The sequence below is a fragment of the Typha angustifolia genome, chromosome 15 (genome assembly GCF_048772165.1).
Source record: "Typha angustifolia cultivar Huaian chromosome 15, ASM4877216v1, whole genome shotgun sequence".
NCBI classification, from domain to species: Eukaryota; Viridiplantae; Streptophyta; class Magnoliopsida; order Poales; family Typhaceae; genus Typha; species Typha angustifolia.
The window spans coordinates 19935546-19963478 of record NC_133253.1 but is presented as its reverse complement, the minus strand read 5'-3'; the positions used below and the strand labels follow the sequence as shown (position 1 = coordinate 19963478).

General features: G+C 35.7%; 1 protein-coding gene across 9 annotated transcripts; it reads left to right on the top strand.

The window, feature by feature from the left end:
* Window positions 1-179: 179 nt before the first annotated feature.
* LOC140778145 (isoamylase 3, chloroplastic) lies at window positions 180-27739 on the top strand. Of its 9 annotated transcripts, none has more exons than XR_012107154.1 (25): window positions 180-369; window positions 2679-2733; window positions 2817-2891; window positions 4438-4595; window positions 6765-6858; window positions 7273-7509; window positions 7640-7744; window positions 9108-9212; window positions 9325-9459; window positions 9612-9698; window positions 12196-12253; window positions 13117-13180; window positions 13265-13364; window positions 14398-14498; window positions 19067-19118; window positions 21696-21758; window positions 21992-22081; window positions 22183-22255; window positions 23020-23099; window positions 25170-25274; window positions 25363-25461; window positions 26084-26145; window positions 26373-26484; window positions 27070-27279; window positions 27353-27739. XR_012107154.1 is itself a non-coding variant. In XM_073122717.1 (25 exons), exons 4-25 carry the CDS (start codon window positions 2883-2885, stop codon window positions 27181-27183), a joined length of 2103 nt encoding a protein of 700 aa, XP_072978818.1. In that variant the 5' UTR covers window positions 233-369; window positions 1627-1683; window positions 2679-2733; window positions 2822-2882; the 3' UTR covers window positions 27184-27739. The 9 variants fall into 9 exon arrangements, 7 of the variants coding, with proteins under 7 accessions (XP_072978813.1, XP_072978818.1, XP_072978814.1 ...); XR_012107155.1 differs by having other exon boundaries at window positions 27346-27739; XM_073122717.1 differs by adding an exon at window positions 1627-1683 and having other exon boundaries at window positions 233-369; window positions 2822-2891; window positions 27070-27739.
* Window positions 27740-27933: the final 194 nt, after the last annotated feature.

The following is a 27933-nucleotide window of genomic DNA, read 5'->3' as shown; positions in this document are numbered from 1 at the left end:
ATTTTGAAGGACCACACGTGTACATTTAAAGCTAGAACGATAATGCTAAAGAACGCAAGGACCGCACACGTGTTCGAACCAGGACACTGGGTCCCGTCACCGTCCCTCTGGGGTCAACCTGTCAATGTGAGAGATCACGCTCGCTGCGGCTTAGAGTGCGGTCCGGGTACCGGTACTGATAGTATCATTATAATAACGAAAGGGCGGGGGCTGGAAGCTTTTCCCGTTCCTTCTCTTTCTTCTTGCTCCTTGAATGGAATCTCTTCTTCCTCTGAACCAGAGCCAGGGAATAAGCAGCTCCCGCCCCATCTTTTCCATTAATAGAAGCAATGCTCTCCGTTGTCTCACTTCTTCCCGCTCCGAGATGGGGTACGCGATTTCTTGATTCTTGTCCCTTTCTTCTCTGCTGATGAATAACTTATTCTTAGTGGATTTAACGATTTGATTCGGTTCTTTGGATCATTTTTTGGATCTCTTTTGGTACTTACCCGCGCTCGAATTCAAGGACGGGTTCTTTCGTTTGTAAGTTTTCGTGTAAGATAGGTGTCCGCTTCATGAGAAAAGTTGCTGTAGTATAAGGTACATGAGTGCAAGATAGGTACATTAGTGTATTCTTACATCGGAGAGATCAAAGATTTTCTAAACCTCTTGATCCATGCTCCTCGTTTCCCTTCCGAAATTTTCTTTTAGTTCTGTTTCAAGAACGGATGATTTCTTGCTTAGTTCTGGATTTTGGAGATTTGCAGTGTGGGTATAGCTTTCTTATGTCGCATTGCTTAGTATCATGACAGAAGGATTTTGGAGATTTGCGTTTTGCAAAAGCTTTCAGGTAGAGATCAAAGATTTACGTTTTTCCTCTATATTTAATAGAATACCCTTAACTAGGAAAACCACGAAACCGATAGCAAGTCCCATCAAGAAAACAAGGCACCGACTGAAACATCTCTTGGCTGATCAAATTGTAGCACGACAACCACCCTCTGTCATGTACCAATTCCGACGTTCTCATGTCGGAATTCACCATTTCATTTTTGCAAATATTGATAGAAGACTAGATTGTAGTTCCTAGGCATAATGGGAAGAAAATTAGTCTTTTGAAGTGCTAAAATTTCGAGTTCATGTGAATTATCTTTATATTTGAGGATGTTGCTTCTGAATAAATCATTTTTGTGTGTAAGCTCAACCTTGCAAGTCTTTTCTTGTGCCGTTTTAAATCCTGAAGCATGTAATCTTTGACTGCAAAAACGGCAAATTTCAGATGAAATAGGGCAATTGTGACTGTTGGTCCTAACCTTTTTGTTATTCTTTTTTTAAGCAATCTCTTCAAAAATATGGTTCAATTATGATGATCAAAGGTTGGTATAGATGAGAAACAAAAGTATCTTAACTCAGATATAAATTTGTTTTATCTGGATGAAGTTCACTGAGATATTATTAGCCTGTGGCTTTTAAAGCAGGTCCAAAGTGACAAATTGTTGACTACCATATAAAGAGTTGGTCTAGGCAGAAATATAAGCTATGTTGGGATTGGCAGGAATGACCACTATTACAGCATTGTTTGCAGTTTGTGCTAGGACTTTTGCTAGTTGCCATCCTTCCCTTGACATTTGTTCATATTTTGATCAGCAGGCCCCTGAAAGTGCATAATGCATTAGAGATATGTTTGATCATCTAATGATGAAGGTAGACTAGTTAACGTCCCCTGTTTTTGTTAAGTGCATTTCTTAGATTCTTTTCCTTCCTTTTCTAGTGTAATTCTTTTGTTGTTCTACTTCTGAGTGTCAGCTATCCCTAACTTATGAAAAGAGCAAAAGCCTGAATAAAATACCAATCTTCCGTTGAGCTAATGATAATGCTTAGAACATGTCCTATCCTCAGGTGGCCAGAGTTATTAGTCATCCTACATATTTGTTGTACTATTTGTTTATTTTTCATGTCTATGGTAAGTATGATTCATGCTGTTGCTACATTCTCTGAGAAGCCTCATATCTCATACTGATCAAATGTAGTTATTTAGCTCCTAATTACTTTAAAAATAACTTTTTTCTTATTCTAGAATACAACTCTTTATTCTAAAATAACAGTTAGACATTATAATAACCACATTCTAAAAATAAATACTATTAATCAAGATTACATCTTATACTATACACTAATAGGATTACTAATTTACCATTGATATCTATCCCATCAACCTATTTCATATCAAATAGGGTATTTATTATAATTTCATAAAACACAAAATAATTTTTTTATCTTTTCCTTCACTATATATTACATCAAATGTAATTATTACACTTTTATTCCAGCATATAAGTGAACATAAGAATAGTAACTTCTGGAATAAAAATCTCATTTAGGAATAACAAAGAAGGATATCTATTTTAGAATTGATATTATTCCTAAAGTAAACAAGGCCTTACACTTGGGCAACTTAATTTAACAATAGTTGTTTTGCTAGTTTTTCATAATATGTTCAATGGTAGCAACCAATTAGAAATGCTCCACGGATTTGTGATCTTACCATTTTAGTTTAATTAAAGTTATTTCTTTTTCTTTGGTCTTATGGCAGGCTACAATATCTAGTTTTCCTCATGTAGTCAATATGGCTAGCATGTGAGGTTGTCTTTTCTAAATTATATTTATATAATTGCCTGGTTCCATAAAATACTGTGCAGAGTGAGACCAAGTAAAGAAAAAAAAACTTCTGGATGGCAAAGAGTATTTAGAAAGGCATGTCTCATAACTTTTTGTACATATATTATATGTCAGTTGCTATTTATTTTCTGATTCAAGGTAAATAAATTGGTGATTAGGTCAGACGAAGTGATCCTGTCAAGTTTCATACTGTAGGAGTTTATGGACAGCATGTTGGAGAAAGCATGGTAGAGGTAAATATACACTAATTGTTAACAAATTAATATAATTACTGATTCTTTGAATTGTTTTATTACCTTCTTTTTACTCAATTATTATGGTTTAGGTAAATCTGAACATACTGTAAGCCATTTGTATCAACACAATTTCAAACCTCAAATGTAATGCTAAGACAATATTTTATAGTATTATAGGTGTTTGTTCAACTGTCAACGACTGAAAATAATCACTTAAGGCAGAAAATTATCAAATATATGGAGTAATATGAAGAAGAGACACGTAGGATAAACATATTCTTCATAACTTACTACACTATGATTTAGTTAATAGGATATTATTCAAAATACATCCTGGTTCAGTGAAAGTAGATAAGAAATTTAAAAGGATTAAATACATTTTACATGCCTGTACTTAGTCCAAAATTATTTTACCCTTTTGTACTAAATTTTTTTTTAAATTAATATCTATACTTATGATTAAAATGAGACTGTTAACTTTCTCATCTTACTTAACTAAAAATATACAAAAATACATCTAACTCATCCCATTTCAACTCCTCTTATTCCATACACCACCACCACCCCACCCTTACCAAAAACCACCCCGCTGCTTTCTCTCCTCTCTCTCCATCATACTCTCTCTCCTAGTGAGAGAAAGGAGGAAGGTGGTGAGAAAGAGAGGAGAGAGGTGAAAAAGAAGAGGGATTTTTTTTCTTTATTGTCATTTTTTGGGGTACAGAAGAAGATGAGGGTATTTTGGTCCATAAAATATAAGAAATTGAAGAAAAATCTAATTCTGAAAATTATTTAGGTAGGTTTAGTTAAGTTGGATGAAAAAATTAATGATCTTACTTTAATCATAAATATAAGTACTAATTTGAGATAATTTTTAGTAAAGGGGAGTAAAGTGATTTTTAGCATAAATAAAAGGAGGTAAAATGATTTAGCCCAATTTAAAATTAGGACATACCAAAAATAACTTGTATTTGTTGCCATGGTATGTAGTGTAGGAAATGTTTCTTTAGATGCAATATCCTTTCCAATCATGATCTTATATAGAGATTCACGTTTTCTACAAAAGTAATGACAAGGACACATGGATCAGTTACTACTTCATACAACTTAATCTGGGTTTTACTATATAATGCATACTAAATAACAATAGCAAGGTATTCAATTCCAAAACAAACAAGATGTGACTCGAACCACAAGATATTCATTGTTTCTCTTATCTTCCAGTTGAATCCATAAGAGACCACACACACCTTCAAATCCGCCAACTAAGAAGTATGTTGTGGTCTGGCATGAAATCCTTTGCATCATGTCGATTTTTAAATTTTAATTGATTAACTTGTGATTCTTGTTTAGTGGGTGTTGTATACATGCACACATAACAAGCACAGTATGCACTAGCCCAAGTCATGGACTCATGGTATGACATATTTGGTGTATAATATGTGGAGACATGCAATGTAGTATTTTATTTCTAACTTCAAACTTTGCTTCTAGATGCAGCATACTACATTAACAATGAAACTTTGTCGTTCATGTATCATAACAGGAAAAAGTTGAGCCAGTTTTGGAGACTAGACTTTCTTTAAAATATTTCCCTGGTAAGGCTTTTCCTCTTGGAGTATCAGAGGTTGAAGGTGGAATCAATTTTGCAATATTCTCACAGCATGCTTCCTCAGTAACACTTTGTTTGTCATCATCAAATAGGTACTAAAATTTAACCCATGTTAAACTGCAAAGTTGATCATGCTCTATATTCTGCCTCCGATAACTATGCTAAGCTGCTCCCTTTGCACAGATCAATCTGGCAAATTGATGTAAATTGCGATAATAGCATATCAATGCAAATGTTTGTGTAAAATTGCAAATATTGTTGCTTTACTTTTATTTCATCTTATATCTTGTTAAATCTCTCAGTTTGTCGTCGATTATTTACACATATTCTATTTTAGCTGTGTCCTCTTTCTGATACCGCCAAATTTTCTGTATCCTTAGAAGTTACATCTAATGTAAAAAAAAAATGCTGTTTTCAGGTTAATCCTTGATTCCTCATTATCTTTTTATTATACAGATATTGTAGGTCTGCAAGATGATGGTGAATTAATTTGTGTGATGTAATAGTTTGGTATCTGAAATGGTAATATATAAATTAAGATTATGGATGTAGATAGAGGGTTACTACTTACTGTGATAGCAGTTTCTTTTTCTGGGAAGAAAATTGTAGTAGGAACTTAATAGTTAATATCCTGTAGATAAACAATGTTTAGAATTGTTAATAAAACTCTAAGCAATGTAGATGTCTTTAGTTTGCAGTTGAGGGAAAATAGAAGTGGAGACTTCAACATGTCAGTGGTTAGTTGTACAGATTATTGTGGAAAAAATGTTAGAATGGTCGTTATAAAGATAAAGATGTTCTTTCTTGGGGATAGCACAGGCCTAAGTACCAAATATGCTCATGATCAGTTTTCCGTTACCAGAAAAAAGGATAGTAGCTTCTCAATGGTCAAGGCTTTAGTATGAATATCTGAAGCATTGAATTGACATGCGGTATACTAGCAAGCAAGAATGGCTGTGCCGTTGGAGTATCAGCACCCGACACGGGTTGTGTCAGTGGCACAACCCTGTGCCGGGGTGAGCCAATCTGTGCTGAACTGGCATAGCCTTTTGTCGACCCATGCATGTTGGCATGTATTTTTTTAATTATAGATCTAATTTAATTTTGCCAGATCTATTACTTTGTAAGCATATTTCCATATAAATTTAGCATTTTCATGCTAGATTTATGAAAATACTCTTAAAAATATAAGAATCAAAGGGAAATTTTGATTTCGCCCACAAATTCCACTAAATTAAAAAAAAATCAAAATTAATATGTCAAATTTATTTGAATTGGTTTGAAATTGGTATAGAGACATATTGGATTAACTCCATATGAGTTGATTTGAATACAAATTTTGTAATTTTTAGCTAAAGTTTTAGCATAATTAGATTTTCCTAAATATAAAAAAATCTAAATTTAATATGTTAAATTCATTTAAATTGAGTCAAAAATTGGTATAGGAATATATTAGATTATTTTTATATAGATTGATTTGAACACAAATTTTATATTAAGGAAATTTGTATATAACACCCTATTTTAACAAAATTGTAGTTTACACCTTATATTTTCATTATTTACAAATTGAGTCTATGATTTAGCAAATATGTGCAAAAAACGCCCTGGGTTAGATTTAAACTAACACCGTAAGAATATTCCGTTAAGTAGATATTTTATTTCTAAAATGACTAAAATACTTTCTTTTTTAAAATGACTAAAACACCCTTAGTATGACTTGATTGAGGATATTTTCATAATTTTCTTAGTATAGTTAATTTAATCTAGAAGTTTGGTTAAGTTTAACTAACAAATCTAATATTAGAGTATTTTATGTATATATTCGCAAAATTATAGAATTTGATTTGTAAAAACATCTCTAAATACTCTTAAAAAAATTCATTAAAGGTGTGCTAAAGACGTGCCGGTGGTATATAGAGGTTGTTGTCCATGGATCGGCATGGACGACCATCCTTGCTAGTATGTAATAGTAATAATCATGGCATGAGCAAGCAATTTGAATTGATGATAAGCAAAGGAACACTTATTATTTGTATATTTTGTTATGTATGTAATTTCTCTATTCTCAGAAATGAAATTGAGGTAGTAGTAGTCCTAGTTGCGTGTGAAAGATAGCTAGTGATGCTTCCTTTCATTATCTTTGTCAGTTGAATGAAGATGGATACTTTTCTTTAATTCTTTTATACTTATACTAGAGAATATGAATTAGTGTCTCACCATTCAATTTTTCTGATGTACGGAGTTGTTATCTGCTTCAGAGATGATAATGAGGAATCAAATCCAGGCATAGTTGAGGTCGCACTGGATCCAAAGAAGAACAAAACTGGTGACATATGGCATGTCTGTCTGGAGGTATTGTTGACATGTGATTATGAAAATTGATAAATCAAGTGGATAGAGGATAGAACTGTTTTTCTTGTATAGACCGATTGCATATGTTCACCTGTTCTCTTGGATTGAGTAAAACTGATATATTCTGTTTGCATGTGTATGTTTCTGATATTCTTTTTTTCCTGGTACTTTGTTTTATTTTGATAGTATTATGATATGTTTCACCTTTGTCTTGTGAATATTATATCTATTTCTTTGTATGTTCCTCAGAGTCCTTTCTCTCATCTTATAAATGTTCAGAAAGGAATTTATATTGAATGCTGTTTGCCAGCGGTGTACTGATAAAAAAATTTAGAATGTTATTTTGCCTTGTTCCTCAGCCTCATGACCAACATAAATGCTTCCAAGTTAACCTTCTGTCCTCTTTAAACTTAGGGTTTGCCTAGATCAGGTGTTCTATATGGGTATCGAGTTGGTGGTCCTCAAGGATGGGAGCAAGGGCATAGATTTGACAGCAGCATCATCCTTCTTGACCCTTACGCAAAATTGGTTTCTGGCAGAAAAGTTTTTGGAGATGTGAATGAGAAGTCAACCAATTTCCTTGGAGCTTATGACTTTACTAGCTTGCCTTTTGAATGGGGTCCTGATTATCGTCTTCCAAGTATACCTGAGGTAGATGTTTTTGCATTCTTATTTCCAGAAGCATATGCACATATTCCATCAAATAAAGTCCATGTTCTTCATCCAAAGAAAAGAAAAGGCCCAAAGGTTCATGTTTTTCAATTTGATGTTCATTTTGCAGACAGATCTCATCATATATGAAATGAATGTTCGCTCATTCACGGCTGATGACTCAAGCAGGCTGGATTCAGGCATTCGTGGTAGTTATCTTGGTGTTATCGAAAAGGTGAGCTATATCTGTTTTGGTATAACTAGTTGCTGTAGATATGTTTTTTTGTTGCATGTGCTGAAACTAGCTGGAAAACATTTTTTTAATGTACAATTTTGCACTTTGAATTTGTTTGTTTCAATTGTTACACTAAGAAAGCCTTCTACATAGTACGCATGACATGCATGCAGGTGTGCCTATGTAAATCGACCATATTTTATGACAAATCAGAACAGATAGATCCAATGAATTTTTGTTGTATGTACTTCTTGTGTTCTATATAATATGTATGAGGGTTCGCTTTGACTTTAATATGCACAATTTTCTTTCAGGTTATCCAATACTAGTTCATGTTTCAATTATATACACTATGGTGCTTCATTTTTTGTTATCAATAGAAAAAAGATAATGCTGCTATAGAGCTTTGAGGAGATAAAGGTGGCCCTGTAGATTTATTTTCCTCGATGGGGGCATCCTGGTTGGTTGACAGGAAGTACGAGCTGTGGCAGGGGGACAGTGACACTCACCATATTCAGTGCACTCTTCCCCTTATGGAGTCACATGTCAGAGCAATCTTCTTTCCTCTTCTCTTATCTTTCACAGTTTTAGAATGTTTGGCATCATTCCACATTCTAATTTTCTCCAACCTTTTACTAGTGTTTTATACACGAATAGATCTGTACTTATCTAGTGTGCTTAATTTGTCTGGATTGAGAATCACCGTCTTTATTAGAACTTGTCAGGACTGAGGCAGCCCACTATACTTGCTATTTTGTTCCTTATCTAGTGTATGCGATTTTCTAGTACATACATATACTTACTATTTTGTCACAATTGTTTGAGCACTTATCATTTGCATTGTACCATTTATTTGGTCATTTTGCTATTATCTGAGATGGTATTTCATGTCTGAACATTTCATTAATCTACAAATACGGCATCATTACGTGCACCTAGAAGCACCAATGAGCTATAAGCCTATAAGTGTTGGAAGTACTGTAGAAATTAAGTTATTATATGAGCTTTCAGTGATACCATTGGTGGTGCAGCATGCCATTATTACAAATATAAATAAGTTATATAAATGTGTATCACATGAATCTGATTTTCTTTCCGTTTATTTTGAAAATTCTGATCTTCTGGTTTAGTTGAAAGTCTCTATTCATGTTTATGTATATTTAGGTATAATTTGAATTCGAGTTGATTTATGTTATTATGTGCACTTTTGATCTAAAGATTTATTACGGGCATGTATAAAGTACTTGTGTCCTGTAGTTTTAGTGCCAGGATGAATATTGTATTCAATGAGTCTCACTTTTAGATGTCAACATTCTACACAATTGATCTTGCAGAGTTCACTTGAAATTTTATGTCTTTCTAGATCCCTCATTTACTGGAACTTGGTATCAATGCTGTGGAACTGTTGCCAGTTTTTGAGTTCGATGAGTTAGAATTCCAGAGGTACCCAAACCCCAGAGATCATATGGTAAGATTTTCCTTTAGCCTACTTAATATAAATGTTTCCAAATGGACTTATTGATGACAACCTCTTTTTATTTCTCTGACCTCCTTTGTTCTTATTCTATAATATTTGCTAGATCAACACTTGGGGGTATTCTACTTTGAACTTTTTTGCTCCTATGAGTCGGTATGCTAGTGCTGGTGGTGGACCATCTGTTGCTTCTCTAGAATTTAAAAAGATGGTGCAGGCTTTCCATAATGCTGGAATCGAGGTATCATAAAAATGTTCAGAGCATAAATTTGGCAAATACATATAGATAATTGTGTTTTAGACTTTTAGTTGCATGAACTTTTCAATGTTTTCATAGCTTACATATATCATGAACTTCTGATAAGTTACATAAATAATGTGCGGCCATTTCAGGTTATTTTGGATGTTGTTTACAACCATACAAATGAAGCTGATGATGACAACCCTTATACTACTTCATTTCGTGGTATTGACAACAAGGTGATTGAAAGACTAGTAATTAAGGGTTGCTTTGATCCTCTGTTCTGACCAGGATAATTTGCTTGTGTGGTGTTCTTTCTTTAGGATTATTCAATATGCCATCTCATCCACTTCTTCTTTGACAGGAAAGTTGTTCCTGCATTCATCCATCTCTAACTTATGAAGCTCTTTCATGTCTTCTGCAGTTATATGATAGATTAGTTGGCACCTTTGCAATAGATCAAATTTTATTAGCTAGTGTGGAGATGCATAAGCTTGTGATACAAACTTTACATGCATGAAAAGAAACCAGAATAAGGAGACCAGCCCAATGGAATACTCTGGAATGCGAGTTATATATTTTGCAGAAGACATGAATTTGGCAAAGAAGAAGTATAAGTAGAGTTCTAAACGAGCCGAGCCTGAGAGAGCCGGCTCTAGCTCATGCTTAGCTTGAATTAATTTTGAGCCTAGTTTGATATATTTGGGCTTAGCTCAGCTCAGCTCAAATCAAGCCAAGCTAGCCTGAGCTCAAGTGCAAGCCTGATTGGAGGAGGCTGTGGCTGCGGCTTGGGGAATGAACAGGAGGTTGATGGAGGAGTGAGCTGAAAAAGGAGGAGGGGATGGTGGTGGCGGCTTGTCGAAGGAGGAGGAGGTGGCAGCTTGTCGAAGGAAGAGGAGGCAACAGAGGAGACCGGAGGAGTACGAGGAGGTCGGAGGAGATTTTGTTAGGCACGTCTAGGGGTGTCAAAATAAACGAGCGGCTCAGGCTCGGCTCAGCTTGAATCAAGCCGAGCCGAGCCTGAACTTATTTTGAGGCTCGATTTAAATTTCAAGCCGAGCTTGAGCCAGATCCGGCTCACTCAGGCTCGACTTGATAGGCTCGTTTACAACTCACTCTCTCTCTATTTAAATAGTTCCTTATACCAAATAAATATTTATACTATTAATAGCATTGATGGAGGAGGATGAAGTACGCCAAGATCTAGGCGTTTGATCTCTATCATATCATGTCATAGACTACCATCAATGCGATTGAGATGTATGGCTTCACCATGGACGTGACATGCATATAGGTGGGCCTCATGCATCTCATCACAACATTTCATGGATGCCCATCGCATGCATAGAATGTGTAGTCCATTCAAGCACCGCATGAGTATCCATGCCTACTATCTATCGTCCACTCAAGCACCACATGAGTACTCGTGCCAACTATCCTCCTTCTATTCCTCTAACGGCCTCCTCATTCGGCGGCTGCCATCATCAACCTCCTCCTTCGGCAAGTCGCCGCAACCTCTGCCTCCTTCTTCAGCAAGCCATCACCTCCAACTCAATCGCACTCAATCTGGCTTCCTCCTCTTCCTTTGGCCTACTCCTCCATCGGCCTCTTTCTCCTTCGGCAAGCTACTGCAGCCTCCACCTCCTCCTCCTTTCGCAAGCTACCACCTTCAGCTCGATTCGACTCAATCTAGCTTTATTCGGCTCGGCTTGAATAGGGCTCAATAATATGCTCAATTTAGGCTCGAGTTTAGCTGAGTCAAGCCTAAGCTGAGCTAGTAGGCTTGAAATTAATTTCGAGCTGAGCATAAGCTGGAGCTAGCTCGCTTAGGCTCGGCTCGTTTACACCCCTAGGCACGTCTAACATCTCTATAGCTCATTTGTAGCCTTCAAATTCTTTAAACCTTAACTAATTCTTTCACAATGACATACTTAAGTCATTATCGGGAGGGGATTTTGTTCCTTATTTGTTTGATCTACCCATGATTAAATAGATGGCTAGAAGAAGGCCCCTGAAAAAGAGACTTTTGAGAGGATTGATGTGATAGAATCCATAGCTAGTCTACTAGGAAATAATAATCCATAGGCCATAGCTAGTCTACTACTGCCATTCCCTTACCCTGACAACATGAAACCTCTTTGATTTGTCAAATCCCACATTAAACCATGTGGCTAACTAGCTACCAATATTATACAGGGGTGTAAATGAGCCTATTGACCCGAGCTATCTTCTGCTCAGGCTTAGTTTGAAATTCAAATCGAGCCTTAAAATAAGCTCGGGCTCGGCTCATCTTGAGTTGAGCCCGAGCTTTATCCGAATCAAGCCCGAGCTGCTCGTTTATTTTGACATTCCTAAATATAAGCTTTAAGTAATTGTATATCCACTTAGTATCTTATGAACAATTAAGTTATCCGTGGGTGTCAAGCAATAGGTTTAGTTTGTATGTGATTTAGTACATCTGGCTAGTTTACAAAATATATATAGTATCATAGTGATGTGATTCAAGTTTTGGATCGAAACATACATGAGGACTTCAGAATTTTCAAGGATGCATTATACAAGCATAAAACTCGGTTACACTGTACAATCAAGTTTTTGATTTATGCTGTATCCAGGTTTTGTATACTGATTACAACTACAACCTTTTAGTTTCTGTGTGATTTGATGTCTTTGAAGTATGAAGTACCATTTCTTTTCTTCCACTGTGATTGCGCTGATGTGCCTTTATTCCTGTAGGTTTATTATATGGTGGATCTTGACAAAAATGCTGAATTGCTTAATTTCTCAGGCTGTGGTAATCTCCTTCACTGTCATACATTGCTTTCTTCTTATATTACATTTCATTTTAAGTAGATTCATTTACTTCTCAGATAATAAATTACTGTTGTTGTTATTTATAGTGTGATCTCAATCGAAAAATTGGTCATATTGATGATACTGTAATTTGCTTGCTGGCTCGCTCTCTAGACATACTGATTCTGTATAAGAATGATCTCTAGAGAGAGGAAAATCCATATTGGTTTCGTATAAGCCCGACAAATCTTGATTTTCTCATCTCCTATGCCGATCTAAATTGCAATTAGTCCTGTACCCATTGTGACTTTTTCTGAGTATGCTGAAACATGTAGGATTAGGCTGGTATATATAATCCTGACAATGTTGAATCGTATAACCATTTTTGAACAAAGACATGCACTACTTCTACTTGGCCTCTCAACTATCTACCACTACCTTTTCAGCTAATCTCTTCCCTTCTGAACATTATCTTCGCACACCTTAAAGCAGCTTCTAATACCATGCTGACCATCCAATTATTGTGATTGCCAGAACTGGAATTAGAAAGGCAGAATTGTGTCTACTCATTTTGACCTGTCTATCTACTTGACCAGTCTAGTTCAATTTTGACCATCTCCTGTGAATTGATGAATGATTTTGTATCAAAGCATTTAAATATTTCTGTAAGAAACGTTGTAATTAATCGCAATGAAACTTGCTACAATGCTATGTATCTTCAGTCTCCAAATTTTAATTCATCCCTTATTGTAGTTTATTGTAACTATGTCTCCATATTTCGTTCAAGTGCACCAGACCTCTTTACTGCAGGTAACATGAGTAATTGAGTATCACTCATGAGTTTTTTCTTCTGTTGTTATCCAGGAAACACATTAAACTGCAATCACCCTGTTGTCATGGAACTCATACTGGACAGCTTGAGACATTGGTACTTTGAAGTTTAAACCTTTGGGTCAAATGTTATTATCTCATTCTCTGATTCGAGTGGTACTTACGACTTGGATTTTTTAAGGGTCAATGAATATCACATAGATGGATTTCGTTTCGACCTAGCCAGTGTTCTTTGTCGAGGATCTGATGGGACTTCTCTTAATGCACCTCCAGTTGTTAAGGTATTATCTTCTGCTATTAATCTTTTATGTAGATTACTGCATCTGTTTTTATTGTTGTAGGCGTCACATGTGATATTTTTGTTTATGTTAACTTTGTAGCTTTGTTATAATTTAATATTATGTTCCCCCCTCCTTTATTCTATTCACACTCTTGTGCTCCATACACTAGTAATGGCTCGATATGACGTGGAAATTACCATGGTTGCGAGCAAATGATCATAGGTGGCACAATATTGTCAAAGAGCGGCACAATATCAGCATTCTTTGATATAGGATTGCAATAATGGAGATAGCTCTCTTATCCACTGCTGATGTTTATTTAGGACCACCTTGTGAGACAAGCACATAGTTAACAGGTTCTCCCATGCTTTTTGTTATCTACTGCTTTTTCATTGAATAATTTGGTAAGTAACTGATTGTCCATTTCTTAGTTGTATTTTAAGAATTATTACCGTCATAATATCATTGGTGAGAGCAAGATAACTAGCGCCCATCTGGCAGTTCTTGGACTGACTGACACAAATTTCTCCTGGACCATAACCATACCTAGAAGAACGAGTAGGGCTGAGGGGCAAATATTTGGGAAACATCTGAGAAAACATCTGAGAAATCTAAGAAAGATAATATGGGGTGTATCTTGCATCATGTTGTTATGGGAGATCGTGCAATGCGTTGATATCATGGTATGCGTCCTGCCATGGCATGAAATACTATGAGGGGATTGTAATGCGCTGATAAAGTATATTGGAAGACTAGCTCAACATAGTTAGCTCCTCTGTTAGAGTGACTCTGACGATACAACAAATATAAAGGGAAGCGCGTATGGAAGGTAATAATGACACATGAAATTAGGTAAAGGGAAAATAGAACAACCCAAATAATGTTGGTATCTTGAAGGAATAAATAGTACCACACTATCATTTTTGTTATTTACAACTTGAATATTTTGATTGGGAATTTTGAGGGACCATCTACCAAAATGAATTGTGAAATGAAAGAATTAACTCTGTGGTTGTTGTCATTTTTCTTGCAGGCTATTGCAAAAGATGCTGTATTGTCAAGATGTAAGATAATTGCTGAACCTTGGGACTGCGGAGGACTTTATCTAGTAGGAAAATTTCCAAACTGGGATAGGTGAGTTGCAGGCCATGTATTCTCAACCTTATTATTTGAAACTAAACCAATTGTGTAATAGTAATGTTTGCAGCAAGGTTCAAAAAATAGGGATTTGAATCGGGATCGGCCTTTTGAAAAAATGATATGTATCGGCCAGATCGGCCGTATCGATCACCCGAATCGGATTAGAAAATTTTTTTAATTACATAAAATTTTAAATATTGTTTAAAAATATAGGAAAATTTATAAAAATTTAGAAAACATGACAAAAATAATAAGAAAATAATAATTATTCACATATGGGCCCTAAAAATTAAACAAAATTACTAACTCAAAAGTCAAAACTTTGATAAATACTAAGCTGGCTCTCGTAAATCTCTGTGGTCTTCGTTATAATCACCATAAATTTATAAATAATGATGTTAGGGTTTGGTGCTCCAAAGAGTTATTGCATTATATTAAATAGATCTTGTTATCTCTGAGGAGGATAATAATTAATATGTGGATCTTATGTCTGAGAATACTGAGAAGGATAAAATTAAGCATATTGATCATATGATGACTCAAGCAATAAATACTTAATAAATCATAATTATAGGAAGCAACATCTTGATAACGAACATCACTGGTATGTATGTACATTCTCAGTTTCTCTGTCTTTAATCCCTATGCTTTCTTAACTTTCCTCAATAAATGAGGAAGAGACGATCTCACCACTAGGTGTATCATCAGGATCATCGTTGGCACTAGTAATTATACTATCTCTCACCGCCAAATGACTCATACTAGCCTCTGCTCTAAATCGTGGTCTCCCTCAATGCCTCATCTAACTATGGGTTATCTCTATCATAGATGGTCGTATAGGCACGTGCCGTGCTGACCACCGATCGGCACATCAAGGCATTTGCCAGCCGTGCCGCAAGAGGGATAGAAAAAGATGAGGAAGACTACTAACCTTCACTCTTCGCTGCTCACCACCTACTGTAAACCAATAGTCACCGCTCCTCACTGACCTCATCGTCGTCATTCCCGTCGTCTTGCAGTCGTCTCGTCACCCCCGAGTCACCAATCGCACGCGACTAGATGCCTTACACCAAGGAGGAAGAAATGGCGGGTCGGGTCCTTCACTTCTCTAATTCATAGTCAGGGGATTTTTATCAAAAACATGATTTAAGTCAATTAGCTAATTATTTTCAGTCTTTTTTTTAATTTCTATCCCTCAATCTCATATTATAATGGCAGAACACTAATTTATCTAATCTCTCCATTGTAAATTGATTACGTGTTTTAATGTGGATAAAAAAAAAAGTAGTCCAAATTATTTCACATTGTGATGAAGACACAATTTAAATTAAAATCTTCTTTGCTACGAGTGAGAGAGAGAAGAAAAAGATAAATGAGTGAGAAAAAGAGAGAGAGAAGAAAAGAGTAAAGAGTGAGAAAAAAGAGTTCTGGCTTGAGGACATCAATAATTGATGTCCCCAGGTTGGATCTGGGTAAACATGATCATTAGGCTCGACCCGCCCAAATCCGGCCCGAACCAGCTCGATTTAGGCCCGACCTGATCTAAGCCCGAGATGGTAGTGGGTAGTATGGGCTTAAGCCTTTGCCTGCCTTGCTCGGCTCGAAAGCCCGATCCACTACTCTCATCTATAATCTAACTCATAATGCATGTATATTCTTATTATTTTTTTAGTCTCACATTAGACATTTAGTAAACTATATATTAATATATAATTATGTACTCATGAAAGATAACTAAAATATCTTCATATAAGCCCATTAAACTTGTCCCAATAAAATATAATATTTTTTATATTTAACCCATTTTAGAGCCATTATATCCAACCTAAGCCCAATATCTAATGAGCTAGTGGGCGGTAACGAGCTAGAATATTCGAGCTCGGCCTGAGTGATTGGTAGGTCAGGTCGTGAACAACTATTTAAGTCCTGTTGGCTCGAAAAGCCCGGCTTGCCCGATGATCACATCTAGATCTGGGTTAGATTCATAATGAATCTGGCCGGGTTTAATCAAAACTGGCCGATCCCGATCCGGATTAAGATCAGCCGATCCAATGAACCGTGGTTGTCAATATTCTTCCATTATCTATCTAACATATGGTCTAAACTAAGCTAACGTTGAATTTACACCTTCCTTATCTTCTATTGAAGCCTTTTCTCATGTTTACTGAAAACAAATGTAGCATTTGTTTTTCATGAGATCATGTTTTCTATATAAGACAATAACATGAAGCAACATTAACCAAAAAAAAAAGAGCTCAAGAACACGTGAAAAGATGTAGGATTTGTAATTATACAATAAGTTGACAGAATCGAGAAAAACTAGGAGTTCCATCAAACATAATCAATTTTGGTTGGTTTCTATCTGAGAAAAAGCTGACATTAGGAATGGACCTCATTCCAACCTAGATCAGCCAATTTGATCTTTTCTTTACCAATGTTTTTTGTTTGCTAGAGATTAAATGGCCAAAAACTGGCTAGAAAGAGTTGAATCTGAGCAGTGAGTTACCCACGTGTAGTGGGCCACATCTTTTGGGTCATTTCAAATTTTCCATAGTAGTACACTTAAAATTTTCAATACGGAGGTGGTGAATGGTTCCCTTAGGAGGTGTACTCCGCCCTACATTCTCAAGCACCTTGCCTCTTGGATTTAAGATATACGAGCCATCATTATCTATTCCATCCTCATGGGCACTCTTCCCTTTGTACGTGGTAATATGACTATATGAGTCACTCTCTCCAACAATCTCCAATTAATATTCACCTAAAACTCTTGCTACGCTCCATTTCTTAGGCACTGTCCCCTTCGAATTGGAAAATATAATTAGTCTCTTGGTGATGATTTTGACTCTTATAGTGATATTTTCCCCTTCTTAAGTGAGTCATACAAACCTTTTGCATTCTGTATCATTCTTCTACTTTTTTATATTTTTGTTTGCATTTGTATCAACATTTTAAATTTTCTAATAAATATATAAATACTGAAAGGAATTATCCCAAAATTGTTTAGTTTTCTTTAAGTACTGCAACTTAAATGATCCTTCAGACATGGGGTAGGAGAATGTTCGAAGAGCCAAGTATGCATATAGTTGCAACTTGCAAGGAATCGAAAATTCTTAAAGCTACAATTGTGCTTCTCAATAGGTTGTGCAAAAGGATTTACAAAGACACAAAAGCAACCAGATCGACAACTATATTTATAATCTTAGGGTTTGCATTATAGAGAGAAGTTTCTTGTTATTCCATTTTCATCAAGCATACCTCCTTGAAGAAGAAGTTGACTGTGAGAACTAAATTATAAGAAGAATCACATGTTGTGTTTAGTATTGGATCTAAAAACAAGTGATTATAACTGATAAGAGACGATAACATTTACAGTTGGGTTTTCGATATTCATGCATAGTAGAACATCATTATGTGCATCGTTTTCAACAGTTGTACTTCTTGCCTAATTTGCACATAATACTATATTAGAATTGGTTTTCTTAGCTGTAGCTCTATATAGTTTTAGCCAACGATGGTCGTGCCAGCGGTACGCCTCACCTCCTTGTGTGCCATTGGCACACATTTATAATATTTTTAATAATTTTCTTTTGGATGTTTAGATATGTTTTTGGGTCTTCGGCATATATAAAATATAATTTATAATATATTTTTAGGATATTTTTAATAAGATTTATAATATATTTAGTTTAAATATATGTATTAAAACCTACATTGTAATGCTTTGTCTTTAGATTATCTTTTTAAAATGACCTATTTTATTAAAGATAAAATAATAGTTAAATATAAATATTGTTCAACACATAATATGATTGAATACATTAATTAAACTAATATTAATGATTGAATACTTCATAATATGATTGAATACTTTATAATATAATTGAACACATAATAACATTCAACACGTAATATTAATTGATAATAGTTTAATAATTAAAATTAATATCTAGTTGAACGTAGCATGACAAGGAGAATCAAAGACTTCATTTGCCAACACAAGAATAATACCGTCGATAATCTTCAAAACTCATCAACTGATAGTATTGTTTATTGTAATGTCTTACATAATCTTTATACAAATATGAATTTTGCAATTCTCTTATGATATGATATAAATATTGAATATGCACGGAAATAAAATTGATTTAATGATTGATGAAAATAGAAATTTTTTTTTAAAAAAGGGCTCCTCCATATGTCGACCGGCACAACAAGCCTTGGTTTTATCCATTCTATAAGCTTGGATCTTCTATTTGTTGTGGCCTTGTGGGCCACAAGTCATAATTATAATAGCATGTTGGCTGAATATTCTTGAGATTTATAGCTTAGATTTATCTTTTGTGGTTTGAACAATTGGTCCCAGTGTAAAAATGATCCCTGAAATACTGATCTGACATGTGAAGGTACTGTGGAAACACATTGATCAATGGTTTATTGTTTTCACCCTTATTCCTGTTTGTTCGTACATCTTCATTTTACTTCTTGCCTAATGGGCTTGTAGCCTTTGTTTTGCAATATTACTAACAATAGGAATCTGGCTTTAATCATTGATCTCTCAGATGGGCTGAATGGAATGGAAAGTACCGTGATGACATTCGAAGATTCATAAAGGTGATCAATTTTTTAAGAGAAGTTGGGTAGATGTCATCATTACTTGCATAAATAGCGCGAATGCAATATCCTTATGAGGAGCCTAATTTAGAGAACATACTTGTATTTTTGTTTGAAAATCACTCTTTCGCTTGCCTCCTGCTTTTGTGTGTACTTTTTGAAGTAGCTGGATACTATATACAGTATTGTGCTTACATTTATTGCTTGCTAGATGCTTTACTTCTTTGGTGTAGAGAATTTTGATGATTCTATAAGATAATGAATGCTCTAGGATAATTTGTGTTTCTGGTCATCAAACTTCTGGATATAACTACATAACGTTAACATAGTTGATATATCTATACTTTTATTAGAGAGGATGTTTTATAAAAATATATGTCAGATGATGGAACAATTGAAAGACAGTACCTTTTTTTTATTAAATAAATGACAAATTTGGATATATGAACTTTACGTATGTATAGATTTTCTCTTGGAAGTAGCATTTTAAGTTATTGTCAATCTGTAACCTTAAGTCAAAAGCTAGCAAGGGTTAGACAAATCTATTTTTTGTCAGTCTCAATGATGGCCGTGCCACAGGCACAAACCGTGCCGACCATCGGCCGGCATGGCATAGTACGGCACATGCCGTAAGAGAATGAGAGAAAGAGGTAAGGAATACTCACCTTTGTCATTGTAGTCGCCGTCGCCGCCCGCCGATCACCGTCGCCGTCGTCGCTCTCCCTCTCTCTCTCTCTCTCTCTCTCTCTCTCTCTCTCTCTCTCTCTCTCTCTCTCTCTCTCTCTCTCTCTCGGGGGCTAGGGCACGAAGCGGCACCGCGGCGGTAGGCGGCGACGAGGTCGATGGTGAGCGGCAATGCGTTAGGAGGGGTACCGTGCGGCACCCTCGTGCCACGTGCCGGTACGCTGCCGGCACGGCCATCCTTGGTCAGTCTTATGAAAAAGAAGGATGGTTTTTAACCTGATATACATTCTTTGTGATTCTTGAAATGGAAATGTTGAAGGTTGGTTGTTGGAACCCGCCCGGCCAAGAGGAATCCTTCCCAACTCTTTACCTTCAGTTATTCACAAGGTGTACACTGAACTTCCATTAAAGTCAATAATGAGAATGAGTCTGTTCAAACTTGGAAGCGACACAAAACAGCAAAGGTGTTGCACTTTCAGGGAATGAGTCAATTCAGACTTGGAAGCAGCACAAAACAGCTAAGGAATTGCAATTTCAGGTTTTTCATAGTGATATGAACTGACAATAATTAAGACAATACAACCAGACCATTAGAAATTGATAATAAAATGTTTAAAATCAGGCTTGTTCAGAAGGTGTATGTCAGCATGTAATATATTTGAAAGTTGATGTTTCTTGCTGGCTCACACGTTGCATTTTACCATGTAGAAGTCCTCTGGATTTGAGTTTTTTTTGTCATTTAATACTGTTCTTTGACCAAAAAAATTGTTGCTCTCTCTAGTATCCATTTGAATGGATTTTGGTATTGAAAATGACATTCAGATTGAAGTGGTTGGTGTTGGAGGAGCAAAGATCTTTGTTCCTGATTTTAAAGATAGGTCATGAGCTTAGAGCCATCTGCATGTAACTGTCTTTTTTCTCTGTTTCCATAAAGACCTCTCTTTTTCACGGATACTTGTTGATGAAGTAAGGATTCAAAGAAAGGGGAAATGAACCAAAAGTTGATTGTTGTTTCCTACATCAATAGATCTGGTCATATCTTGGAATATGCAAACTACCCTATCGAAAAAATATGCTGCGAGTTTCAGATGAGCAGATGCAGGTAACATGATGAAAGCTAAGAGTGACTATTCAAATGGGAGAAGAAAATAAGAGGCCTTTTAAGATGACCTCTCCCCTCAATTGCATTAGAGTTACTAATTCAAATCTTGTGTTCTCATGGATGCATACTGTTGTCTCCTTTGCAAAGGTCCAAATCATCTCATTCCATTCTCATATAACTGTTATCTAGCTGCTTTCCCTAATTTGTCACAAATAGATTCATTGCTGATTTCCTTTGTATAGTACCAATACTTATCCATATCAACATCCTTACTTTACCACTTCTACTTTCTCATATGTTGTTTCCTAGTTGCCCAACATTCTGATTCATAAAGCATGACTGGTCCTTTAATTTAACTCACAAAGATTTTTTTACTGAGTGTGAGTGGAATAAGACTTGTGTGACTACTGAGCAACAGGACATGGTGGTTCCATCAATGAAAGTTAATGGTCCTAAGCTTCTTTTATTATCTCAATTTTCTTCAGAAGGATGTTTTTTTTAATCAACAACTAGTGTCAATTCTTAGCCTTGCCATACATCCATAAGAAATCATCAAAAGCTTCACCAGAGTTTTTGGATGGTGATGCTGAATGCGAGTAATTTAAGATCTGCTGTGTCGAGTTGGAATTATCTTTTCTGTGCTCCTTGGTTCTATCCCATTTCCCTTAGTCTTTTACCCTTAATATATGCAAATAAGAGCAGTCATCATTCCTGACCTTTTCTGATGACTTGTTATTTTTTGTAGCATTTCTTTGTTCAACTGAATACTGAAATGCATTTTTTTTTCTCAGGGTGACCCTAGCATGAAGGGAACTTTTGCAACTCGTGTATCTGGATCTGCTGATTTATACCAGGTAGGAGTGCTTTACATGAATTTTCTCAGTAGTATGTAACTAAGACATTTAACTGAATAGGTTGGTTAGGATTACAAGATCCATATGATTGCTTACCTTACCTTGACCATTCTATTATGTAGTTAAAGTTTGTTTCCTGTCTTCTTTTCTTAATTCTGCATCTTAACATTATGCAATTTCATGTAAATTCAATACCAAATATTGTGTTCCTATGATTTTAGCTTATTCAACAGGTAAACAAGCGCAAGCCTTACCATAGTATCAACTTTGTCATTGCACATGATGGATTTACATTGTATGACCTTGTTTCATATAATTTCAAGGTACTTGTAACAAACCTATAAATTACATTGATGACAGAGTCATACATAGTCTAGGTTTGCTAATTTTATTCATTCTTGTCTCCAATACCAAAATTATATAGCACAATGATGCTAACGGAGAGAATGGTCGCGATGGATGCAATGATAACTATAGCTGGAATTGTGGTTTTGAAGGTACTTCATAGATCACAAAGTCTTGGTTTTACTTATTATGTGTCAATATCATGCTTTTTTGTATGTTATATTTTTGGATGAAATTTCAATTTGGCATATAAGAGAGTGCAAATGTGCATTGATCTGTAGAGTTCAAATTCTATCCAGACTCAGATACTTGCTATACTAATATACGCAGATAATTTTATTTGGCAATATAATGTGAAAGTAAGAATCTTAGGACTGAATAAAATTTTTACATCTTCACAAATTTAAAAGCATTTGTTCTTTAAAATTCTGGTGGATTAAACCTTAACTTTTATAACCACCTACAAAGAATTATCAAGAAGTGAAATTTTTAGCCGATAAACATATATCTAAAAGTTTGTGTTGTCTTAGACTGGGAACTAATCCGAAAAACCCCTATTTTCGAAGGTTCTGGGTAATTTTAATAAATCTCTTCTGAAAGTCATCTATTTCTAGTACTTCACTGAAAATCAATAAATAGGCTAAATCTGATCTTTCATGAGGAAAAATATTTGATATTTTGAGCAAAGATCAAGCTGTCAATTATTGCTTAATGGGTACAACGATGGACCTCTGTATGAAGTTCGACTAATGCACCTTAAAAGATAAACTCATAACTCGAAGGGACCTTTGACGTTTCTTCAAAACGGCGGGTGATTTAGTTTCAGTTAGGGAACTTTAAAGTATTGAGTTAGATTTATTACATGTGAATTTTGTTTTATTGTGTTAAAACTACTTATACTTTGTTTTATTAATAGGTGAAACTGATGATGTTAATATTGTGAGTCTACGCTCAAGACAAATGAAAAACTTCCATATGGCATTGATGATCTCTCAGGTAGCGCTTTGAGATGATTATTACTAAATTTATGGTTTTGTTATAGTATGTGTTTATTGAACTTCAATTTGTTTTGGAAATCTTCATTAGACTATCTGCTGTGTTATATATCCAAAAAATTGTTTACATTTATTTGACAATGGATCAATGCAGGTCAACTTGCTCTCTTGGCAAGTTTTTTTTTTTGTATATCAGGTGTGAAATGATATTCTTGAAATTCTTCCTTGAAAAGTCATATTGATTGTCGATAAATCTTAATCTGGCCTCGTCCTTATCAGAAGTACCTAGGGGTGTAAACAAGCCGAGCCTGAGCGAGCCGGCTTTAGCTCAGGCTCGGCTAAAAATTAATTTCGAGCCCTCCAAAGATGTTTAAGCTCGGCTCGACTCAACTTGAGCCGAGCTTGAGCCATATCAAGTTGAGGCCGAGCCCAAGCCGTGTCAGAGCTTGATTAGAGGAGGAAGGGGCGGCGGGGCAGCGGCTTGCCGAGGCTAAAAAAGGATGAGGAAGTCAGATTAGAGGAGGAGGCAGAGGAGAACGATGGAGAGGAGAAGGCGGCGACTTGCTGAGGACGAAAGTGGATGAGGAGGTAGCGAAGCCGCCGAAGAAGAGAAGGCAACGACGGCGGCTTGTCGATGGAGAACGAGGCTTGATGAGGTGAAGGAAGAGGAGGCAGCAGAGGAGGAGGCCAACGCGTGGCTGATGACAATGGAGGAGGAGGCCAACGCCGAGGTCGAGGTCGATGGAGGAGGTCGCCGCCGGAAGAGGCCAGAGTAACCAATCGAAGGAGGAGAAAGAGGAAAGGATGAGGAGATTAGGTGGATATTTTTATTAGATTTAGGATTAGGGTTAGTGTAATAAAAAATCTAATGGTAACCATTGAATAAAGATCTAATGATTAATTTCAAGTATAGGTAGGCTGATAGCCATTGGATAAAGATCTAATGGTTAATTTCAAAGATCTAATGGTAGCTATTGGATAAAGATCTAATGGTTAATTTCAAAGATCTAATGGTAGCTATTGGATAAAGATCTAATGGCTAATTTCAAAGATCTATTGGTATCCATTGGATAAAAATTTAATGGCTAATTTCAAAGATCTAATGGTAGCTATTGGATAAAGATCTAATGGTTAACTTATATATAATATTAAATAAATATTATACTTAAGCTGAACTTATCGAGCCGAGCCTGAGCGAGCCGGCTCCAGCTTAGGCTCAACTCAAAATTGATTTCGAGCCTTCTAATTCAGCTCGAGCTCGGCTTAGCTCTAGCCGGGCCGAGCCTGAGCCGCTCATTTATTTACAGCCCTAGAAGTACCTAATCATCACATTAGAAATCAGTGTTCGTAGGCTTCCGTTATGGGTTAGTAAGACCAAATATAGATAAGAATGTGAACACCACACTTGCCAAATATCTGTTATTGTAGGATCAGAGACTAACATTCTCCCTTTTAACTCTTTCGCTTGGTTGTGTTTTGGAGATCAGGAGATGGATATATTTTGTTGGGTAAAAGCTTGTTTTATTGCCCTATTTCTCTTGGGTTTTGCAGTCCCCTACTTTGAGGAAGTAAGGAACATGGCAGGCTGACACTTTATAGAAACTACAATTTTCATACTTTAGATATTGTAGGTTGCTCAATGTACTCAAAACTGCAACCTAGGAGGATTATAACTAATGTTTTTCCTTAAGTACTTATAATGTCTTGTTAACGGTAAGCTTATGATTCATAAATTATAAAAGTGTATTCAAGACTTAAAAGTTGAGTGGTCTTTAGTTTGACTCAGAAGTCAAATGGTAATTAATACTCTTGGATCAAGCTACTATGACGACAACATTCTTGTGAAGAATGAAAGAGATTTTTAAGGCATTAAATGGCCCCAAATTGTTCTATCTGTTAAGTGGGTATTACTTAGCTGTCCTTGTTTTTATTTGACATCATACTCATTAGTGTAAAGAATATCAGCTTTATTTTATCATTTTTTTTTTCTTTTCTTTTAGCTTCTAGCACAGTGTGCAGATAGTCCACTTCATCATCGATAGCTTGATCTATAACTGTCTTGTATAACCAGGGAACACCAATGATGTTAATGGGAGATGAGTATGGTCATACACGATATGGAAATAATAATAGCTATGGACATGATACTGCCATAAATCATTTTCAGTGGGAACAGGTAACAGAACTCTCCATTGTCCTTTTTCTTTTGCTTTTATTGGTCTAAATTCTGGAAATGATATTCTTTTTCCTCCTTTTCTAAACAGTTGGAAGCAAGAAAAGATGACCATTTTAGATTCTTCTCAGAGATGATAAAGTTCCGCCAAAATCATTCTGTACTACGTTGTAGCAGATTTCTTAGCAAAGTATGATTCAGGCTCTTGTTATTAAGATTCACAATTACTGAATTATCTATACATGTGAAGCCACTTTTGACATTTATAAAGCTACACGTGTTCCACTAGAACCATGCTTTATACGTTCTATTATTATAGCAAGTGTTCATTTTCAAACAAATCAGTATCTTTAAGTATTCATGGCATCGTTACTATCCATATGGGAAACATTTCATGCCTATTTTACATAATAAATCTTGTCTCTTTACTGCATATTCCTTTAGCCTAGAGTCTAAAACTTGCTTATTGGTATGCTTGATACTTATCTGAACGTTGAACTTTGATTCATCATAAATAATGAGAAACATGGTGTACATCAAGAAAATTCATAGGTATATGTGGAGCTTTATCTGCCAATACAATAAAGCACATGCTATGCCCATTCACTAAAGCGAATGAGTCAACTCATATACTAGTAATTGAGCATGAGTTCAAACATAGTCTACCTGTTTTCATTAATCTGTTACACTGGCAGCTCATTCGTAATTGATTAAATGAAGCTATAATAACATATTTTTTCAGTCTTCAACCTAAGGGAATGTTAAGTTGAAATCTTCTGAGCATTTAAGTAAGTTGATCAACTAATGTGCAGAATGATGTAACCTGGCATGAGGACAACTGGGGGAACCATGAAAGCAAATTTTTGGCATTCACGTAAGGCAATCAACATCTTCTGTATTTTTAAGATTGACGTTACTTTCTTGGTTAGATCATTCTGCATCTTATCATCTTATGTGGAAGTTCAAAACTTTTAATGCGATCAACGTGTTTTGTATAACAAAATCAATGGAAGCAACTTTTTTAACTTGCCATTCTAGGCCTGAAAGAAATAAATATGATGGCTTTGCTTGTTGAATTTATGCTATGACAACTTCTCATAGGTTACACGATGATAAATTTGGAGGAGACATCTACTTGGCTTTCAATGCACATGATTATTTTGTGGAAGCTCTAATACCCTCTGCACCACATAAGAGATGCTGGCATCGAGTGGTATGATTTCCTGTCCTTATTGTGTAGCTCTCGATATATTTCTATATGCACCTTTTCAAAACTGGCCCCAAGTAATCATCATCATCATCCAAGATTTCTCCTGGCATTAAAGGTTGGCTGGAGTACTACTGACAAATTTTTATCATCAGCTGTGAGTGTGATATCATCTCTCTAGAATAAGCGGCAAATTCCCAGTTGAAGCTAAGTTAGATAATAGGACTTGACATAAAAAGACACATTATCAGTTAGTGTAGTCTTACCTTCTCTGTTTCCAATTAGCCTCTTGCATCAGGAGCAACCTCTTGACAGTCCTTGGGACACAAGAATATTCTTAGAAAAGGTAGAGAGATGATAAATTTTGATTAGAAATCGCCTTCATACCTAGCTTAAGTATTAAGTTAGATAGCTATTCAGGATCAATTTACTGAGAGCCCCGATGTCCAATAGGGAACATTTAAGTATTTATTAGGTTGGCATGACACGTGCACCAAAATACTAAAAGTACCATATATTTTAGGACAGGGATGCTTTGCAAGCATTTGGCATGAAATCCTACTGTTTATAATCTCCATTGTTGCATTGCAGGTTGACACAAACCTGGAATCACCTAATGATATTATTCCAGAAGGAATACCATTCATAGGGAAAAGGTATAAGGTGGCTCCATATTCTTCCATTCTCCTCGAGGCAAAATCATAAAGTTGCTTCTCATGTATACTTGAGTCGGTTGAAGCATGAGCCGCCCGACCGATCTTATCAAGGCATCCCGGAGTAGCGGATATTGAAATGCAATAGGTAGCACAATATTTCATTGTAAATCTGGACGTATGTAGGCTGCCCAATAGAGTAACATCAGTTTAGTTGTCAGGTGCTTCTGGGCTTTCTTTGGCTTGGTTTACCTAGAAGGAAGTTCCTGAAGATCATGAAGATTTGAATTTAGAATCCGGTATCCTTGACAGAGCTAGCAGAATCATGATGAGACAATTTTGGACTGTGACACTGCGGCGCTACATTACAAGTCATTGATTGGAGATGTAATGGTTTCAGATATAAAAGTATGGCCACCTTTTTCACCTATATAAATCATATACAATTATGAATGTTTGAAAGGATACTTCATAAATGTTTTAAATAATCTTCCTATTTTTGTGTTGCCAACGTTCAGGTCTTATGGCCATAAGTTTTAAATCAGCGGAGGTAAGTTGTAGGGATTCATGGTCTTGTGTATGAGATGCTCTTATGCTCTTTTACTCTACGACTTTGGTCTGTGTCGTTTTCCTTGCTGAAGTAAGCGGTCATAAGTTGGTTGTCATATTTCCAGATAAGCTCGTTGGCTATTATCAGTTAAGGTGTTTTTTTTTTTTTTTTGTGGTAAAGATCAGTTAAGGTGTTCACTACGAACATTGTTGCATGCCTGCCTGTAGACATGTTATCCCGGTATAAATTATG